Source organism: Bombina bombina, chromosome 4, assembly GCF_027579735.1.
Source record: "Bombina bombina isolate aBomBom1 chromosome 4, aBomBom1.pri, whole genome shotgun sequence".
Taxonomy (NCBI): Eukaryota; Metazoa; Chordata; class Amphibia; order Anura; family Bombinatoridae; genus Bombina; species Bombina bombina.
In genome coordinates, this window is record NC_069502.1 from 304,957,255 (window position 1) to 304,974,428 (window position 17,174).

A 17,174-nucleotide genomic window follows, 5' to 3' on the forward strand; every position below is an offset into this window, starting at 1 on the left:
TAAAGTTATATTTAAAATTGTCCAACCTAGAAAAAAAATAAGACATAAACATCATATTCAGACATAAATGTCATATACTAATATGGTTGGCATTTTATTTATTTCATTTTATTATGCTATCTAACCAGGTTGTATTCTGATCAGGTTATCTACTGAATTCATAAAACTTGCCAAGAGTAGTGTAGGGTAGTGTGTAACATAGTAATATGTATGTCATGTTCAGAGCTTTGCCCATGATCTTGTACTGATTTGCAGTAGTTTAGCTACTCATATGAAAGATTTCTGGGTGCCCTGTGTTTGGTCAATGTGTGTTACCTAAGATACAAGTGGAACATAGGTACATTTACAATGACCAAGTGACCTTCATAGGGCTATAATGGTGGTGGCCAAACTTTTATGTACAGAGGAAGGATTGGTGGGGGTCACTTTACAATATGCTCACACTTATGCTGAAGACAATGGGGCAGATTTATTGTCCAGAATTAAAAGGTTTGCCTATGCAGAAAACGTGCCCACAAGGGATCATAATGATCAGGCTGTGCCCTGCTTTTGTGCAACCAATCGCAAAAGAGCAGAGCTTGTCAATCACTTTCAGTTCATTTAGCCCTGATGTTTAGTATTTTTATGTAATCTGCCATTGCTTAAAACGTAATTTGACTGACTGCTCTTCATAGCAGGGCCCTCCTCCTCCTGTATCTTTTATTTAGTCTGCATATGTATTTATTTACCATAAATCAGTGTTGCATTATGCCATTTAGCTTTGATTTACAAATAATTTACAAATATTTTATTGTTATTATTCCTAATAATAATGAAGATGATGGTGATACTTCCTTAATTTTCATTACAACAAATTATCGACATTGGCAGAAGTTTAAGCCACACGAATACAATGGAAGAAAGTTAATGCTGTTTTATTAATTGCTTCTCTCTAGTGCAGGGTTTTTAAACCCTGGATCAGGACCCATTACTCCGCCACAACACCATGTTTACTGGGTCATGACTTGTGACTGTGTTGTAGGAGAGTGTGTATGGTGTGTGTGTGTTATATGCGAGTGTGTGTGGTGTATGTGATGTATGAGAGTGTGTGTGGGTCGTATGAGTGTGTGTGATGTATGTGTGGTGTATGTGTGTCTTGTATTAGAGTATGTGTGGTGATGCGTCTACACAGGGGCGGAACTACAGGGGGTGCAGAGGTCGCAGTTGCAACTGGGCCCCCAAGGGTGGGGGCCCAGCTTCAAAAAATAAAACAAACAAAAAAATGTTTTGTTTTGTTTTTTTTACACAATAAAAAAACATTGACCTGCCACTGCCTGCACTGATATCATGTGAGTGTGACATGATGCTTCACTAGTGTCTCTGACTACAGGGGTTAGTGTTTCTGTTTTACTCATTGGTGTTTATGTGTGTGTGTATGTATGTATGTGACTGAGTGTGTATTTATGCATGTATGTGCATGTGTGTATGTTTGCAGAACCAGCAAATTACAGACCTTGTTACTACAGCATGGGGGGCGGGGGGTAAACAGTGTCACTATACAGTACCACTATACACAGAAAGGGGGGGCTGGACCATGTCACAGACTACTGTGGTCACTTTATAAAGAACTGGGGCGGGTAGGGTCAGGCCAGCCATCTCACCGGCAGATTACAGACTGTGTCACTGACTCACTATATTACTTCAGAAATGAACAGACCAAGAATAAAAATAGGGTCGCAAAGGTATTTAGTATCATGGCACTGGGTCTTGGGAATTTTTTTTGAAGAACCCTGTTCTAGTGTATTCCTCATTAATGCAACATATAAAATAGCATGCAGTATTACACACTTACCTTCTCATTAACTGCCAGACTAAGGCGAGAGTTAATGTACGATTTCCTTCATGCAGGTCATGCCCACAAATGCCCACTAAAGAAAATCTGGCCCTTCTCTTTCCAAGATCTACTGCGTAATTGCAATTCTCTATCTGGAAAAACATTAGGAAGCGATAACGTTAGTTTATAAACAAGACACTTCATTTTTTAATAGTTATCGTTTAGGTTTACATTTTATCTTAACCTACACAAGTTTAAAGCTATTTCTAAGTTTATTTTTTCGTTAACAAATAGTATAATAATAATATTTATGTTTTATTTAATTTCACACAGGGTATTAGGTCACTTAGATTTGCTTTATTCTCATAGTATTGTTTGTTAAAGAGCATAACTAGGTTGGCAACGTGCACATTTCTGAAGGACTATATCACAGCAGTTTTTGCAAACATTGCTGCCATCTAGTGGCTCTTGCAAATGTAACATTTAAAATCATTGCTGAAAAACTGATGCCGTATAGTGCTTCAGACATATGCACACTCCTGAGCATACCTACCTGCTTTCAAATAAAGGATACCAAGAGAAAAAAGTAAATTTAGCAATAGAAATAAACTAGAATTTTTTTAAATTTATTTTTGACATTTTACTCTAACTGAATCGTGAAAGAAAACGTTAATGTCCCTTTAAGGTGGTTTTTATATTCTTAACCATAACAATAAGTACATGAAGATATATTTTTAGTATTTTTAGATTGCTTCAGAATATAAAAGCACATCAAATTCCTGGGTCTAGAACCATCATATATTCTTATTCATCCACAAAACATTAATGGAGGATTTAAACAGCTCTTAAACATTATTTTACCACATCCAAACTTTCTTAAAGCCCCTTATTCCCAATATCACATCTGGGGTGAAGGTTTTGAAAGAGTGAATCACAGGATATTGGTGGTTAAATGGTTTGTTAATTGTAATGAATACTATGGTAATGGATTTTTTTCAATCTATATATTTATGAGATTATAAAGCATGTAAATAGGGCAAGCTCGTTATTGAGGAGTATATAATTAAGGGCGTAAATGTTTTCAGTTGATTCTGGTGTTTACGTTGTTAGATAGTTGGGAGGATATTTATGGCGAGGGAATTTGCATAGTCAAGTGATTATTAAACAAATTTAATCTAAAAAAGTATACATTCAATAAGGTTCACACCACCAGTTGCCTAATAATATATATGTAAAAAAATTGAGGTAATTTACAACAATGCAACACTTGGCAGGGCCCTATAACCATTTGTCTCCCATAAATGCTACCGTGCATATCATACCTATGTTCAAAGCGCTGCGGAATCTGTTGGCGCTCTACAAATAACTTAATAATAATAATCTTCACTATCAGACGTTTACTGTAGCATGTACCACCCATCCCCTGCATGATAAAATATTAAGCATTTAACAGTAACATATGTGCAAAAATGCAAGAGGTATGGCATAGCAGCTATGGTAAATCACTAGATTACTTGGCTTATACAAGGTCATTATTAGCGTAATATATCGTGTTGCTTACTGAAAAAAGGCTCCCACAGTTAAACCACAAAATTGTTTTCTCTATAGACAATAAATTAGGATACCATAGCCTCAATGTTACTTTTTTAGTGTTCCTACATCTTTTTTCATTTTATGCTTCTGAGATGGTCTCTGTCCACTAAGACCTGGGGAAGTTGTGGTTACTAGCCAATGAACAATCTGACTTCAGGGGTGAGCTGTTGACAAACCTGCACATGTTAGTTGTAACTTCAATTTAACAACTCAATTTTAATTGTTCTATTATATAAACAACGCTATGTGAGATATATTTATTTATGCTACAAATATTTAGCAGTTTTAGTTTCTCAGTTATTTGTATTTTTAAATGGTAAATTAGAAGCATGACTGTATAATTCTCTGCTTCACGTCTATCTTGACATAAGATTTTTTTGTACCCTTTTCATATGTCCTCCTAAAACTGAAAATGGTGGCTTGTTGACACGACTCCACTCCACCGGCACTCGGATCCTATCATACAGCTGGAAGATGACTAGGGCATCTGTCAAATCACTGATAACGAAGAAGAGAAAAACCTCATAAATCCACTATTTACAAACGTTAATCTATAAACCACAATATAGTATCATGGTAATACATCACTGCGTATCTTTATTACAAACATTATTTCTTAAAGGGACACACAATGAATTCACATACAAGCCAAGCGTGAAAAGCTAAATACATCAATACCTTGTTGCATACTTTTTTTTTCATTAGTCAAACTCCACCCACCACTTGCTGTATTTAGATGTCAAGAGTTCATTTGGATCTGAACCTCAACTGCAGAACTAACAAGCTTTTATTATATGTGTGATTGTATCACTATATCCGGTATAACTCTATATTCAGAGGCATACCCCAAGGACTTTAGTGAATTTATAAGTAGCAGATTCAACACTTCCCAAACATATCTTATTGAGGAAACTGTTGTAGCTGGTCTCTCACTTATGACATTACCAGGTGCAAGAAAATTAGGATGAATGGTAGGCTTGCTCCTAACTAGTTACTTATATACGTATTGCCCTTTTTTGATATGAGACAGGATGTGCTTGTGATGTCACAAGATATTGTCTATTGGGATCAATCTGTAATGTACCACATAGGGTTAATGGTTATCCAGGTTGTCCCCGGTATAGCTGTCTCCTCTCTTCATTGCAGAGCCGTGTCTGCGGCAAGGCTGAGTGAACAACTGATGCGAGCACGAGTGACGTCACCATCTCAGTGCGGTCAGCTGACACAGTAGCGAGTGGCTGTAACTTCAGCGGTTAGACGGACCGTTGCTGACTGAACACAGCACTTTGAATGAGGTAAAGGAAGTCCCAGGTTTGTGAAAAGGGATGGCTTAGGAAGGCGTGACAAGAGTCCTCAGACTGTTCCCCATGAACACAGGCTGGTAAACAGGGAGAGTAGTTGAATAAATTAAGTTAGGATTCAATTTCAGACTCCCCAGTAGATTGGTAAGGTAACACTGATCGTAGGATGAAATTTATAGGAGTATAGTACAGGTTGTAACCTGTATTTGTAATCCAAGAGTTTGAAATATAAGCACAGGAAAATTTAGCTCAGCTCCATTAGCTGCACACTAACAAATTACTAAGCACTTGTCTGCAGCTGAGCAGATCCGGATAAAGGTGTTGGGGGCGGAGCCAGGCAGAACCTGTCAGCACAGGTTAACCCTTACATTAGAAGAGCCAATCAGGAGTTGTTACTGAAGTAGACACAGCTAGCCACTGGCATTTTGTTAGCAAAGATTCCACTGTTTTGTAGTTTCTTATCTGATAATCTCTGTAAAGGCTAATTATGTGAAGCATGCCGTGTGCACTTCCAAACCTCAGAATTGGAAAACTCTTAATTTTCAATGAAAAAGTTCAATTACAGTAAAAGAAGCCAAAATAAATTGTTTCACTTATGCAATACACTTTATAATATATATTGGAATCTCAATGTTTAATGTCTATTTAATATTGTTTTATTTTTTAACTAATAAGCTTTTTATCCAATATATATATATATATATATATATATATATATATATATATATATATATATATATATATATATATTATCAATTTTAGCTCTTTAGTGCTATGTTGTATTTGGAAACCTTTTTCCCAATCATACTGCACTTCTAAAAAGTAAATGCATGTAAACTTACCTGAATAAATGGTTAACATATGGACTGACCCCCTGAGAGTTCATCCAATTCCTGAATGTCCTTTCCTCATTAGTTTCCCCTAGGCAAAGATAAAGATAATTACTAATAAGAAACAAGAACAACCTTAAAAACTAAGGGGCATATTTATCAAGCCCCGTATGGAGCTTGAGGCCCCTTGTTTCTGTCTGCTCCATAACTTCTCTGTATGCTCTGAGGCGAAGGACAGAAATCAACCCGATCGAATACAATCGGTTGATTAACACCCTCTGCTAGCGGTCGATTGGCCGCGAATCTGCAGGGGGCGGCAATGCAACAGCAGATGTGGGAGACCAGAGTTTAGGGGTTAATAGGTTTATTATTGTGTCGGTGATGTCGGGGAGCGCCGGTTTAGGGGTTAATATATTTAAATAGTGTTGGCAATGTGGGTGGGCGGCAGATTAGGGGTTAATAAATGTATTTAATAGTCGTGATGTGGGTGGGTGGAAGATTAGGGGTTAATAGGTATTTTATTGGTGTTAGTGTACTTTGTAACAGTTTAGTTAAGAGTTTTGTGAAACATTTTTGTTTTGCAAAATCCATAACTACTGTTCTCATATGGCGGTAAGGATCGTGTCGGTATAGGCTGTAACGCAAGCATTTTAGCCTGATCACACAACCAGTAATACCGGCGCTATGAAGATCCCACACTCAAACGTCATATTTTTGAGTGCGGAATGGACGTTGTGTTACAGGCTAAAATGCTTGCGGTATAGCTATACCACCACGACGCATTTTTGGGAAAAGATAGTGCCATTTGTTTATGTGCAGTTACTAATAGCCTATCCAGTGAATTATATAAACTGTCTCTTTACAAAGCATTCAAATTAATACTGATTACAAAGCACTAAATTTGTCTTTAGAACTGGCACAGACATTGATTATTCTTTTGTTTTATACTAGGCACAAAAGGGAAAAATAATATGACAGATAAAATTTGTTTATCCTCTTAGGATGCATAACAGACTAAATGAATAATCTATTCTCCAGGCTTGCATTTGTTTCCCCAGTCACACAGAGCACGTCTTGCTATCCCTCTCTCATTTAACACATGAATAATGAATGCAAAGTGTAGCTCATTTTCAACTTTTCGTTAATTTTTACAAAGCATGCATAGAAGTGAACAGATGTTACATGCAACACACATCAAAATCAAAACATGAATGTAAATAAGACAGGTCATGTCTTATTTAAATAATGTTGTCTTTAAAATTATGTTAAAGGGACATGAAACTCAATTTTTTTTCTTTTATGATTCAAATAGAATACAATTTTAAACAACATTCCAATTTACTTCTATTAGCTAATTTGTTTCATTCTTTAGATATCCTTTGTTGAAGAAATAGCAATGCACATGGACGAGCCAATCACACAAGGCAACTATGTGCAGCCACTAATCAGCAGCTACTGAACCTATTTAGATATTTTTTTTAACAAAGGATATCAAGAGAATGAAGAAAATAAGATAATAGAAGTAAATTTGAAAGTTGTTTAAAATTGCATGCTCTTTCTAAACCATGAAAGAAAAAAAATGGGTTTCATGCCCCTTTAAAGGGACACTAAACTCATAATTTAATCCACCCCAAAAATGTTTATTTATGCATAGTGGAAAAAAGAAAGTATTGCACAAATTTGCACAGCAAAGAAGATACGATAAACAACACTCAAGAGATGTTTCAAAGGGTGTGTCTCTGGACTGAAAAACTTGCTAATAAAATTACATTATTTTTTTTTATAGTTTTGAAATGTAATTTGTATTTAGATATTTAGCAATCAATATAAAAATACGGTCCCTTTAAGTAGTTTGGAAGAGTTAACCTCCTTTTAAAAGTAAATACTGTTTAAAGTCATGCTTTTTCTATATATATCACACATGATATAGTAATATCACTCAGGGGGATAGAAAATAAATCCATCAAACATGAGTAATACTTAATACAGTACCTATATGAGCTGGGGTGAAATCTGCAATCCACAAGGAAAATAAGAAAATCTGAATTATGAGATGCATGGTCTTTTAAATAACAACATTACTGGTATTTTTTCTCAACAATTTTATTTTATGTACACCACTGTAGTCTATTTATTCCAAATTGCTGTGTCTTTATGGTATTACCACTGTTGATAACACCTTGTCACTAGGGTTGACACCTTTCCAGGAATGACCCGGACAGTTCAGTTTTCCGTTTGTCTGTCCGGGTTTTTTAGGAAAGAGCCACAGCCAAAAATGTGACATTGTGCATTTGCAACATACTGCACATGCCTACAGTTATTCCTCTCTTGTGTATGTATGTCTGTAGTCCTGATATTCAAAACTTCTCTGCTCAGGTGAGATATTCTAAAATGATCCTCCAGCACTGTGAGATCCCTAGTGAAATGTATAGTTCTCGTCCAAATAATTTCATTAATTTCAACGATCTATCTATACATATCTAATGATATATAACCAAATCAGTAATGGTTTGATATAAACAGGAAAAATAATCTGAAAACGTATTATGATTTAAATCTATTGGTCTTACTGATTAGTGATTTAAATCAAATCCACCCTGGACTAAACTAAAGTACCAACCCTATATATATCTCTACTAAGTCTACTCACAATCCTCATAAGCCTTAGTACTACTTTTCTTGCTGTCAGACTATTTATTTATATCTTTACCATTTGTCTCACGTGCTGGCATATTTTAGTCCCATTTGCCTTCTGACCAGAAAGTATAACTTTGCCTTGTTTGATTTTGCAACTTTTTTGCAACTTAGTCTTTCTGTTTTTTAGCTAATAAGACACATATGACCCACACAATCAAACAAACGTGCGCTTACAGTTTCAAAACATTGTTCCAGACTGAGACAAGGGTAACGGCTCTTTAGGAGAACTACAGCTCTATCCATGGGATACAGTGGGAATCCTGTGTTTTGAGGATTTCAGATGAAATCAGATTTTATAATGTTTATTTAGACATCAAACCAACTGTTTTTAATCTTACAGCTATGGTCCATGTAGATCAGAGGTTTTTAACTCCAGTCCTCATGGCCCACCAATGAGCCAGATTCTAATTATATCTGAACTAGAGTACAAGTGAAATAATCAGCATTTTTTGTTAGGCACGTGCATTCCAGGCTTTTCTGAGGCAAACAAATACAGAATATGGCTGCCTCTAGCGGCATTCAGTTATTTTCAAAGCTGGATTGATTTCTTCTTGGGTTGTTAACTGTCAGGAAATGACCCGAACAGTTCTGGTTCGCATTTGTGTGTCCGGGTTTGAAGCTGAGTCAGTCCCAGACATGCAAATGTCTTGGTTTGGTGCAAAACAGCCACAGCCAAAAAGGTGACATTGTGCTTTTGCAACATACTGCACATGACCACAGTTATTTCTCTCTTGTGTATGTGTTTTTGTGTCTGTCTGCATGAGATCTGTGTGTCTCTGTTATTGTCAGTGTCTTTCTGTGTGTGAGTGAGTGTATGTGCGTGTGTGTGAGAGAAAATGTGTGTAAGAGTGCATGTGTTAGTGTGTGATAGAAAGTGTGTGTGAGAGTGTGTGAGAGAGAGTGTTAAGGCTGTGACACACTGCAAGCCATGCAGCACGAGGCGAAGCAGCTGCTTCGCGTCACATCACTTCTGAAGTTCACGGCTGAGCGCACAGAGATGAAAAGGCAGGACACACTGAGCGCACACAGCCGCACCATCACCCTGCGCACCGTGCTGCTCTCAGTGTGTCACAGCCTTTAGTGTCTTTGTGTGTGTGAGAGAGAGAGTATGAGTGTGTGTGAGTGTGTGTTAGAGTGTGTAATAGTGTGAGCGTGTATGAGATAGTGTGTGAGGGTGTTAATATCTTGTTTGTGTTTATGTGCTATTTTACTCTGCAAAGAAAATGTTTTGATGTGCTGAGTGTTCGGGTTTGGCCTGAACTAAAGGTAGCAACCCTAATTTCCTCTTGTGAAAGTGCAACACACTAGATCTGTATTTTCACAGATTGTAGTGTGTAGCACATTCACAAGAAGAAAACTAGCACGGAAAACAGCTAATTGGCGGCAGCCATATTCAGCATTCATAGTCCAAATGCATATGTCTAATGGTTACTAATAAGCTAATTAAAGGGATAGTCTAGTCAAAATGAAACTTTCATGATTCAGATAGAGAATGCAATTTTAAGCAACGTTCTAATTTACTCCTATTATCAATTTTTCTTCATTCTCTAGGTATCTTTATTTTAAAAAGCTGCAAAGTAAGCTAAGGAGCCAGCCCATTTTTGGTTCAGTACCTGGGTAGCACTTGCTGATTGGATGGTTACATTGAGACACCAATCAGTAAGCACCACCCATGTGCTGAACCAAATATGGGCCGGCTTCTAAGCTTACATTCCAGCTTTTTTAAATAAAGATACCAAGAGAACGAATAAAAATTGATAATAGGAGTAAATTAAAAAGTTGCTTAAAATTGCATTCTCTATCTGAATAATGAAAGTTTAATTTTGACTATACTATCCCTTTAATTTACATGTGCTTTTGCTAAGATTAGTGATGTCACGAACCTAAATATTTGGGTTTGCGAATGGCGAACGCAAAATTCCACAACTGTTTGCGAATGGGCTAACCGGGCGAACCGCCATAGACTTCAAAAGGCAGGCGAATTTTAAAACCCACAGGGACTCTTTCTGGCCACAATAGTGATGGAAAAGTTGTTTCAAGGGGACTAACACCTGGACTGTGGCATGCCGGAGGGGGATCCATGGCAAAACTCCCATGGAAAATTACATAGTTGATGCAGAGTCTGGTTTTAAGCCATAAAGGGCATAAATCACCTAACATTCCTAAATTGTTTGGAATAACGTGCTTTAAAACATCAAGTATGATGTTGTATCGATCAGGTAGTGTAAGGGTTACGCCCGCTTCACAGTGACAGACCAAACTCCCCGTTTAAAGGGACAGTCTACACCAGAATTTTTATTGTTTTAAAAGATAGATAATCCCTTTATTACCCATTTCCCAGTTTTGCATAACTAACACATTTATAATAATATACTTTTAACCTCTGTGATTATCTTGTATGTAAGCCTCTGCAAACTGCCCCTTTTTTCAGTTCTTTTGACAGACTTGCAGTCTAGCCAATCAGTGCCTGCACCCAGATAACTTCTCGTGCACATGCACAGTGTTATCTATATGAAATATGTGAACTAACACCCTCTAGTGGTGAAAAACTGTTAAAATGCAATCTGAAAGAGGTGGGCTTCAAGGTCTAAGAAATTAGCATATGAACCTCCTAGGTTAAGCTTTCAACTAAGAATACCAAGAGAACAAAGCAAAATTGGTGATAAAAGTAAATTTGAAAATTGTTTAAAATTACATGCTCTATCTGAATCATGAAAGTTTATTTTGGCCTAGCCTGTCCCTTTAACGCACCGCAAACAACCGCAAACAGTCCATTTGCACAACCGCAAACTCCCCATTTGCACAAGGTTGGATACCAAGCTAGCCATGTCCCGTTCCTTGTCCTCACTGATGTCATTGAAGGTCTCTTCCTCCACCCAGCCACGTACAACACCAAGGGTCCCCGAAAGGTGACAACAAGCCCCCTGGGACGCCTGCTGTGTTTGGTCTTCCACCTCCTCAAAACCACCTTCCTCCTCTGACTCCTCTTCTTCAGACTCCTCTCTCTGCGTTGCCACTCTCTGCGTTATTATAAGGTGTCTTAAGTAGTATTATTCCTATCAGTTTAATCCCTGTTACGTCCCCTAACGTGTATATGGCATCGATTTTAGGAACCGGGAGATGGAAAAAGATGCTTAGTCGGTCCTCCTACTTCAAATTTGGGGCACTGTACATGCAATCTAATGTGCCACCAGATAGGAGTGGTGTGTTAAGTAGTTCTATTCTTATCAGTTTAATCCCTGTTACGTCCCCTATCAGGGGACGTGTATATGGCATCGATTTTAGGAACCGGGAGATGGAAAAAGATGCTTGGTCGGTCCTCCTACTTCAAATTTGGGGCACTGTGCGTGCAATCTAATATGCCACCATATAGGAGTGGTGTGTTAAGTAGTACTATTCCTATCAGTTTAATCCCTGTTATGTGCCTTTTTTTTGTTTGGTTTTTGAAGCCACAGTGCAGCACCAGAAGCCAGAAAAATTAGGCATGTACACATGCCTGAAAAATTAGGTATTGTTGCAGCCGCTGCTGTAGCAGCGGCCAGAAAAATTTATGTTTGTTTTCCAGGCAGAAAGTGCCCTAAAACATTGCGGCTTGAACCCTAGTTGGTGGCGGATAAGTCACGCAAGTCATCCGGCATTCAGAGATAAAATACAGCACTGTGTGGACCATTTTTAGCCCAAGGCAGCTCATCTCATCAGGCCTTTTTTAGTCGAATGTATCGCCCACTGTCAGTCCCTTCGGGATCCATTCCTCATTCATCTTAATAAAGGTGAGGTAATCTAGACTTTTTTGACCTAGGCGACTTCTCTTCTCAGTGACAATACATCCTGCTGCACTGAAGGTCCTTTCTGACAGGACACTTGAAGCGTGGCAGGCCAGAAGTTCTATCGCAAATTGGGATAGCTCAGGCCACAGGTCAAGCCTGCACACCCAATAGCCAAAGGGTTCATCGCTCCTCAGAATGTCGATATCTGCAGTTAAGGCGAGGTAGTCTGCTACCTGTCTGTCTAGTCGTTCTCTGAGGGTGGACCCCGAAGGGCTGTGGCGATGCGTAGGACTTAAAAAGCTCCGCATGTCCTCGATCAACAACACGTCTGTAAAGCGTCCTGTCCTTGCCGGCGTGGTGGTGGGCGGAGGATTACTTTCACCTCTTCCCCTGTTAGATTCCCATTGTGCTGTGACTTCACCCTTATACGCTGTGTAAAGCATACTTTTTAATTTATTTTGGAACTGCTGCATCCTTTCCGACTTGCGGTAATTCGGTAACATTTCAGGAACTTTATGCTTATACCGGGGGTCTAGTAGTGTGGACACCCAGTACAGGTCAGTCTCCTTCAGCCTTTTTATACGAGAGTCCCTTAACAGGCACAACAGCATGAAAGACCCCATTTGCACAAGGTTGGATGCCGAGCTACTCATGTCCCGTTCCTCGTCCTCAGTGATCTCACTGAAGGTATCTTCTTCCCCCCAGCCACGAACAACACCACGGGTACCAGATAGGTGACAACGAGCACCCTGGGATGCCTGTTGTGGTTGATCTTCCTCCTCCTCCTCAAAGCCACATTCCTCCTCTGACTCCTCTTCCTCACAATCCTCTTCCAGCGTTGCCGCAGGTCCAGCAAGCGATGCTGATAAGGCTGTTTCTGGTGGTGATGGTGACCACAACTCTTCCACTTCCTCTTCACGCACATCTACGGCCTGATCCAGCACTCTTCGCAGGGCGCGCTCCAGGAAGAAAACAAATGGTATGGTGTCGCTGATGGTGCCTTCGGTGCGACTGACTAGGTTTGTCACCTCCTCAAAAGGACGCATGAGCCTACAGGCATTGCGCATGAGCATCCAGTAACGTGGCAAAAAAATTCCCAGCTCCGCAGAGGCTGTCCTAGCACCCTGGTCATACAAATAGTCGTTAACGGCTTTTTCTTGTTGGATCAGGTGGTCGAACATTAGGAGTGTTGAATTCCAACGTGTCGGGCTGTCGCAAATCAAGCGCCTCACTGACATGTTGTTTCGGCGCTGGATATCTGAAAAGTGCGCCATGGCCATGTAGGAACGCCTGAAATGGCCACACACCTTCCTGGCCTGCTTCAGGATGTCCTGTAAGCCTGGGTACTTATGCACAAAGCGTTGTACTATCAGATTACACACATGTGCCATGCACGGCACATGTGTCAACTTGCCCAAATTCAATGCCGCCACCAAATTTCTTCCGTTGTCACTAACCACTTTGCCAATCTCCAGTTGGTGCAGAGTCAGCCACTGATCCACCTGTGCGTTCAGGGTGGACAGGAGTGATGGTCCGATGTGACTCTCTGCTTTCAGGCAAGTCAACCCCAAGACGGCGTGACACTGCATTATCCGGGATGTGGAATAGTACCTGGGGAGCTGGGGGGGTGCCATTGATGTGGAGCAAGACGCAGCAGCAGAAGAGGACTCAGCCGAGGAGGTTATGGAAGAGGATGGAGTAGGAGGAGTAGAGGAGGTGGCAGCAGGCCTGCCTGCAAGTCGTGGCGGTGTCACCAACTCCTCTGCAGAGCTACGCATTCCATGCTTGGCAGCCGTCAGCAGGTTTACCCAATGTGCAGTGTAGGTGATGTACCTGCCCTGACCATGCTTTGCAGACCAGGTATCAGTGGTCAGATGGACCCTTGCCCCAACACTGTGTGCCAGACATGACATTACTTCCTTTTGCACAATCGAGTACAGGTTGGGGATTGCCTTTTGTGCAAAGAAATTTCGGCCGGGTACCTTCCACTGCGGTGTCCCAATAGCTACAAATTTTTTTAACGCCTCAGACTCCACCAGCTTGTATGGTAAATGCTGGCGAGCTAAGAGTTCAGTCAATCCAGCTGTCAGATGCCGGGCAAGGGGGTGACTTTGTGACATTGGCTTCTTACGCTCAAACATGTCCTTGACAGACACCTGACTGTGGGCAGATGAGCAGGAACTGCTCAAGGCGAGACACGGAGAGGCGGATGGTTGAGAGGGGGCAAGGAGGACAGCAGTTGTTGACGTGGCTGAAGATGCTGGACCAGGAGGAGGATGGCGGCTTTGAGTTTGTGTTCTGCTTGTACTCATGTGTTGATCCCATAGGCGTTTGTGATGTGCGATCATGTGCCTTCGCAAAGCAGTTGTACCTAGGTGGGTGTTGGACTTCCCACGACTCAGTTTCTTTTGGCACAGGTTGCAAATGGCATCGCTGTTGTCAGAGGCAGACACACAAAAAAAATGTCACACTGCTGAGCTTTGCAATGACGGCATTCTGGTGGTGGCAACAGCATGCGTTGATTGGCGTGCTGTCTGGCTGACCCCGGTGCCGATGCATGCTGTCTGACTGTGCCACTAGCTCCTTGTGATGACCTCCCCCTCCTTCCAACTCGTCTCCTCCTCCTCTCTGTCTCCCCATCTGAACTTTCCCCCTCTTCTTCTTCTCTTCTATTGGGCACCCACGTGACACCCACGGATGCATCGTCATCATCAACCGCTTCACTTGTATCTGACAAGTCAACAAAGGAAGCAGCAGCGGGTACAACATCATCATCATCACACCGTACGTCCATGTGTGTAATTCTGCCTGACTGAGACATATCCCTGTTATCTACATCCTCTGGCAATAATGGTTGCGCATCACTATCACTCATTTCTTCCAACTGATGTGTAAATAACTCCTCTGACAGATCAAGTGAAGCGGCTGTGGTGCTAGTGTTGGTGGTGGCGGCAGGCGGGTGAGTGGTAACTTGAGAGGTGCCCGAAGCTAAGCTGGAGGAGGATGGTGCGTCAAGGTTCCGAGCGGAAGCTGTAGAAGATTGGGTGTCCTGTGTTAGCAAGTCAACTATGTCCTCAGAAATGTTCGAGTTCAGGGTACGTGGCCTCTGAACACTGGGCATTATTCTATGGCCAAAGGGAATCGCAGCACCACGAACACGACAGCCCCTGCGGGGTGGCATGCCTCTGCCTGTCATTTTTTTTTTTCCGATTAGTGGTACTATGCGTGCAAGCTACTGTGACAACAGATATGAGTGGCACTGGCAGAAGTTGGCAGAGTAGACGCTGTAGGCCTGACACACACGCTTGCAGACAACTAACTGCTATTCAATCTATTACAGTCAAAATTGTATTTTTTTTTTTAAATGTACACTACTGTTACACCAGATATGAGTTGCACTGGGGTGATACTGTGCCCTGGCAGGCAGGCACTGAAACGCACACGTGTGAAGGAAACTGACTGCTATTATTTAACACAGTCAAAAAAGTGTTTTTTTTTTTTTTTAAATGTACACTACTGTTACACCAGATATGAGTTGCACTGGGGCGACACTGTGCCCTGGCAGGCAGGCACTGAAACGCACACGTGTGAAGGAAACTAACTACTATTATTTAACACAGTCAAAAAAGTGTTGTTTTTTTTAAATCTACACCACTGTTACACCAGATATGAGTTGCACTGGGGTTACACTGTGCCTGGCAGGCAGGCACTGAAACGCACACGTGTGAAGGAAACTGACTGCTATTATTTAACACAGTCAAAAAAGTGTTGTTTTTTTTTAAATGTACACTACTGTTACACCAGATATTAGTAGTGGCACTGGGCAAGTGGGCACAGTATACGCTGTGAGCCTGACACACACAATAGCAGGCAGGCAACTGCAATTAGATTACACAGGGAAAAAAAAAAAAAAGCAGACTGATGTTCTAGCCCTAAAAGGGGTGCTGTCCTTACAGCAGAGATCAGATGAGTCCTTCAGGACTGTAGTGGACACTGAATACACTAGCCTAGCTATCGATTTCCCTATTCAAGCAGCAGCAGCTACACTGTCCCTCCTCTCTCTAAGAATGCAGCTTCCAAATGAATGAATGGATGCTGTCCAGGAGGTAGGAGGGTCTGGGAGGGAGGGTCTGCTGCTGATTGGCTGGAATGTGTCTGCTGATTGTGAGGTACAGGGTCAAAGTATTACTCAATGATGACGGATAGGGGACGGATCGAACATCTCATATGTTCGCCCGCCGCGGCGAACGCGAACATGCTATGTTCGCCGGGAACTATTCGCGGGGAACTATTCGCGACATTACTAGTTAAGATATCATGAAAATGTTAGTGTTAGTGTGCCCTGAGTACTGGAGTTGGATAACACTAATGTAGATTATAAAGAATAACAAATAGTTTGGGCATTATTTTTTTAAGAAAGGTAACAACTCTAAATACAACATTACAATTCTATATTACCTACTGTATATGTTTAGAACCAAGCTTAGCATTTGATTTTCATTTTTATGCTACACCCACCTTCTCCATAACATTTACCTAATTCCTGCCCTCTTACACTATATCTGCAGGACATATGCTTCTTCATCTATAAATTAACGTTCTCAGTCTGGGATAATAATGACAACATGTCCTATAAATTGTTTAAAATTGTTTGCTCTGTCTTTTTTACTTTTGACTTTCTGGCACTTTAAGACAGACCAGCTATAAAGCTCAAGGCCTTTGAATCACAATACAACATAAGATTAAATAAATAAATAAAACAGTGTGATTGTATGCTTGTGTTTAATATAGCTTACCTTCAATTAGATTCATATCATAGCCATTGACTTTGTTCAGAGCAGGGTACATATTAAACAGATTAGCAACAAAAGCTAAATTCAGTTTAGGGTTGCCTGCAACCACATCTGAGGGAGTCACAAACTGCCGGCAGCCTAATTTGTCTGCTTCTTGAAGCATGTAATTAGCCCTCTTCAAATCACTGTTCTCCTAAAAAATAAAGACATTCAAAACATATATATGTGTAGAGCACTCAAATGCTTTTAGGACAGCTATCAAATGAGGCCTAATATTTTTCAGTTAAAATAGTTTTTCTTAAAGGGATACAATAATCAAAACATGACCTGCTATTTCTAGTGTAGGTTTTTTTGTTGTTTTTTTAAAGAAAAGCACTCAT

The 17,174-nt window shown here is 40.5% G+C and overlaps 1 protein-coding gene across 1 annotated transcript in view; it reads right to left on the reverse strand.

Moving 5' to 3' along the window:
- Window positions 1-17,174, reverse strand: part of PLS1 (plastin 1) — a 168,344-nt gene that overhangs the window by 27,775 nt on the left and 123,395 nt on the right. Inside the window, exons 10-13 of the mRNA XM_053710016.1 lie at window positions 16,798-16,987; window positions 5,550-5,628; window positions 3,790-3,904; window positions 1,832-1,965 (exon numbers count right to left, since the gene is read on the reverse strand). Coding sequence (XP_053565991.1) covers window positions 1,832-1,965; window positions 3,790-3,904; window positions 5,550-5,628; window positions 16,798-16,987 — 518 coding nt within the window. The remainder of the gene's footprint in view (window positions 1-1,831; window positions 1,966-3,789; window positions 3,905-5,549; window positions 5,629-16,797; window positions 16,988-17,174) is intronic.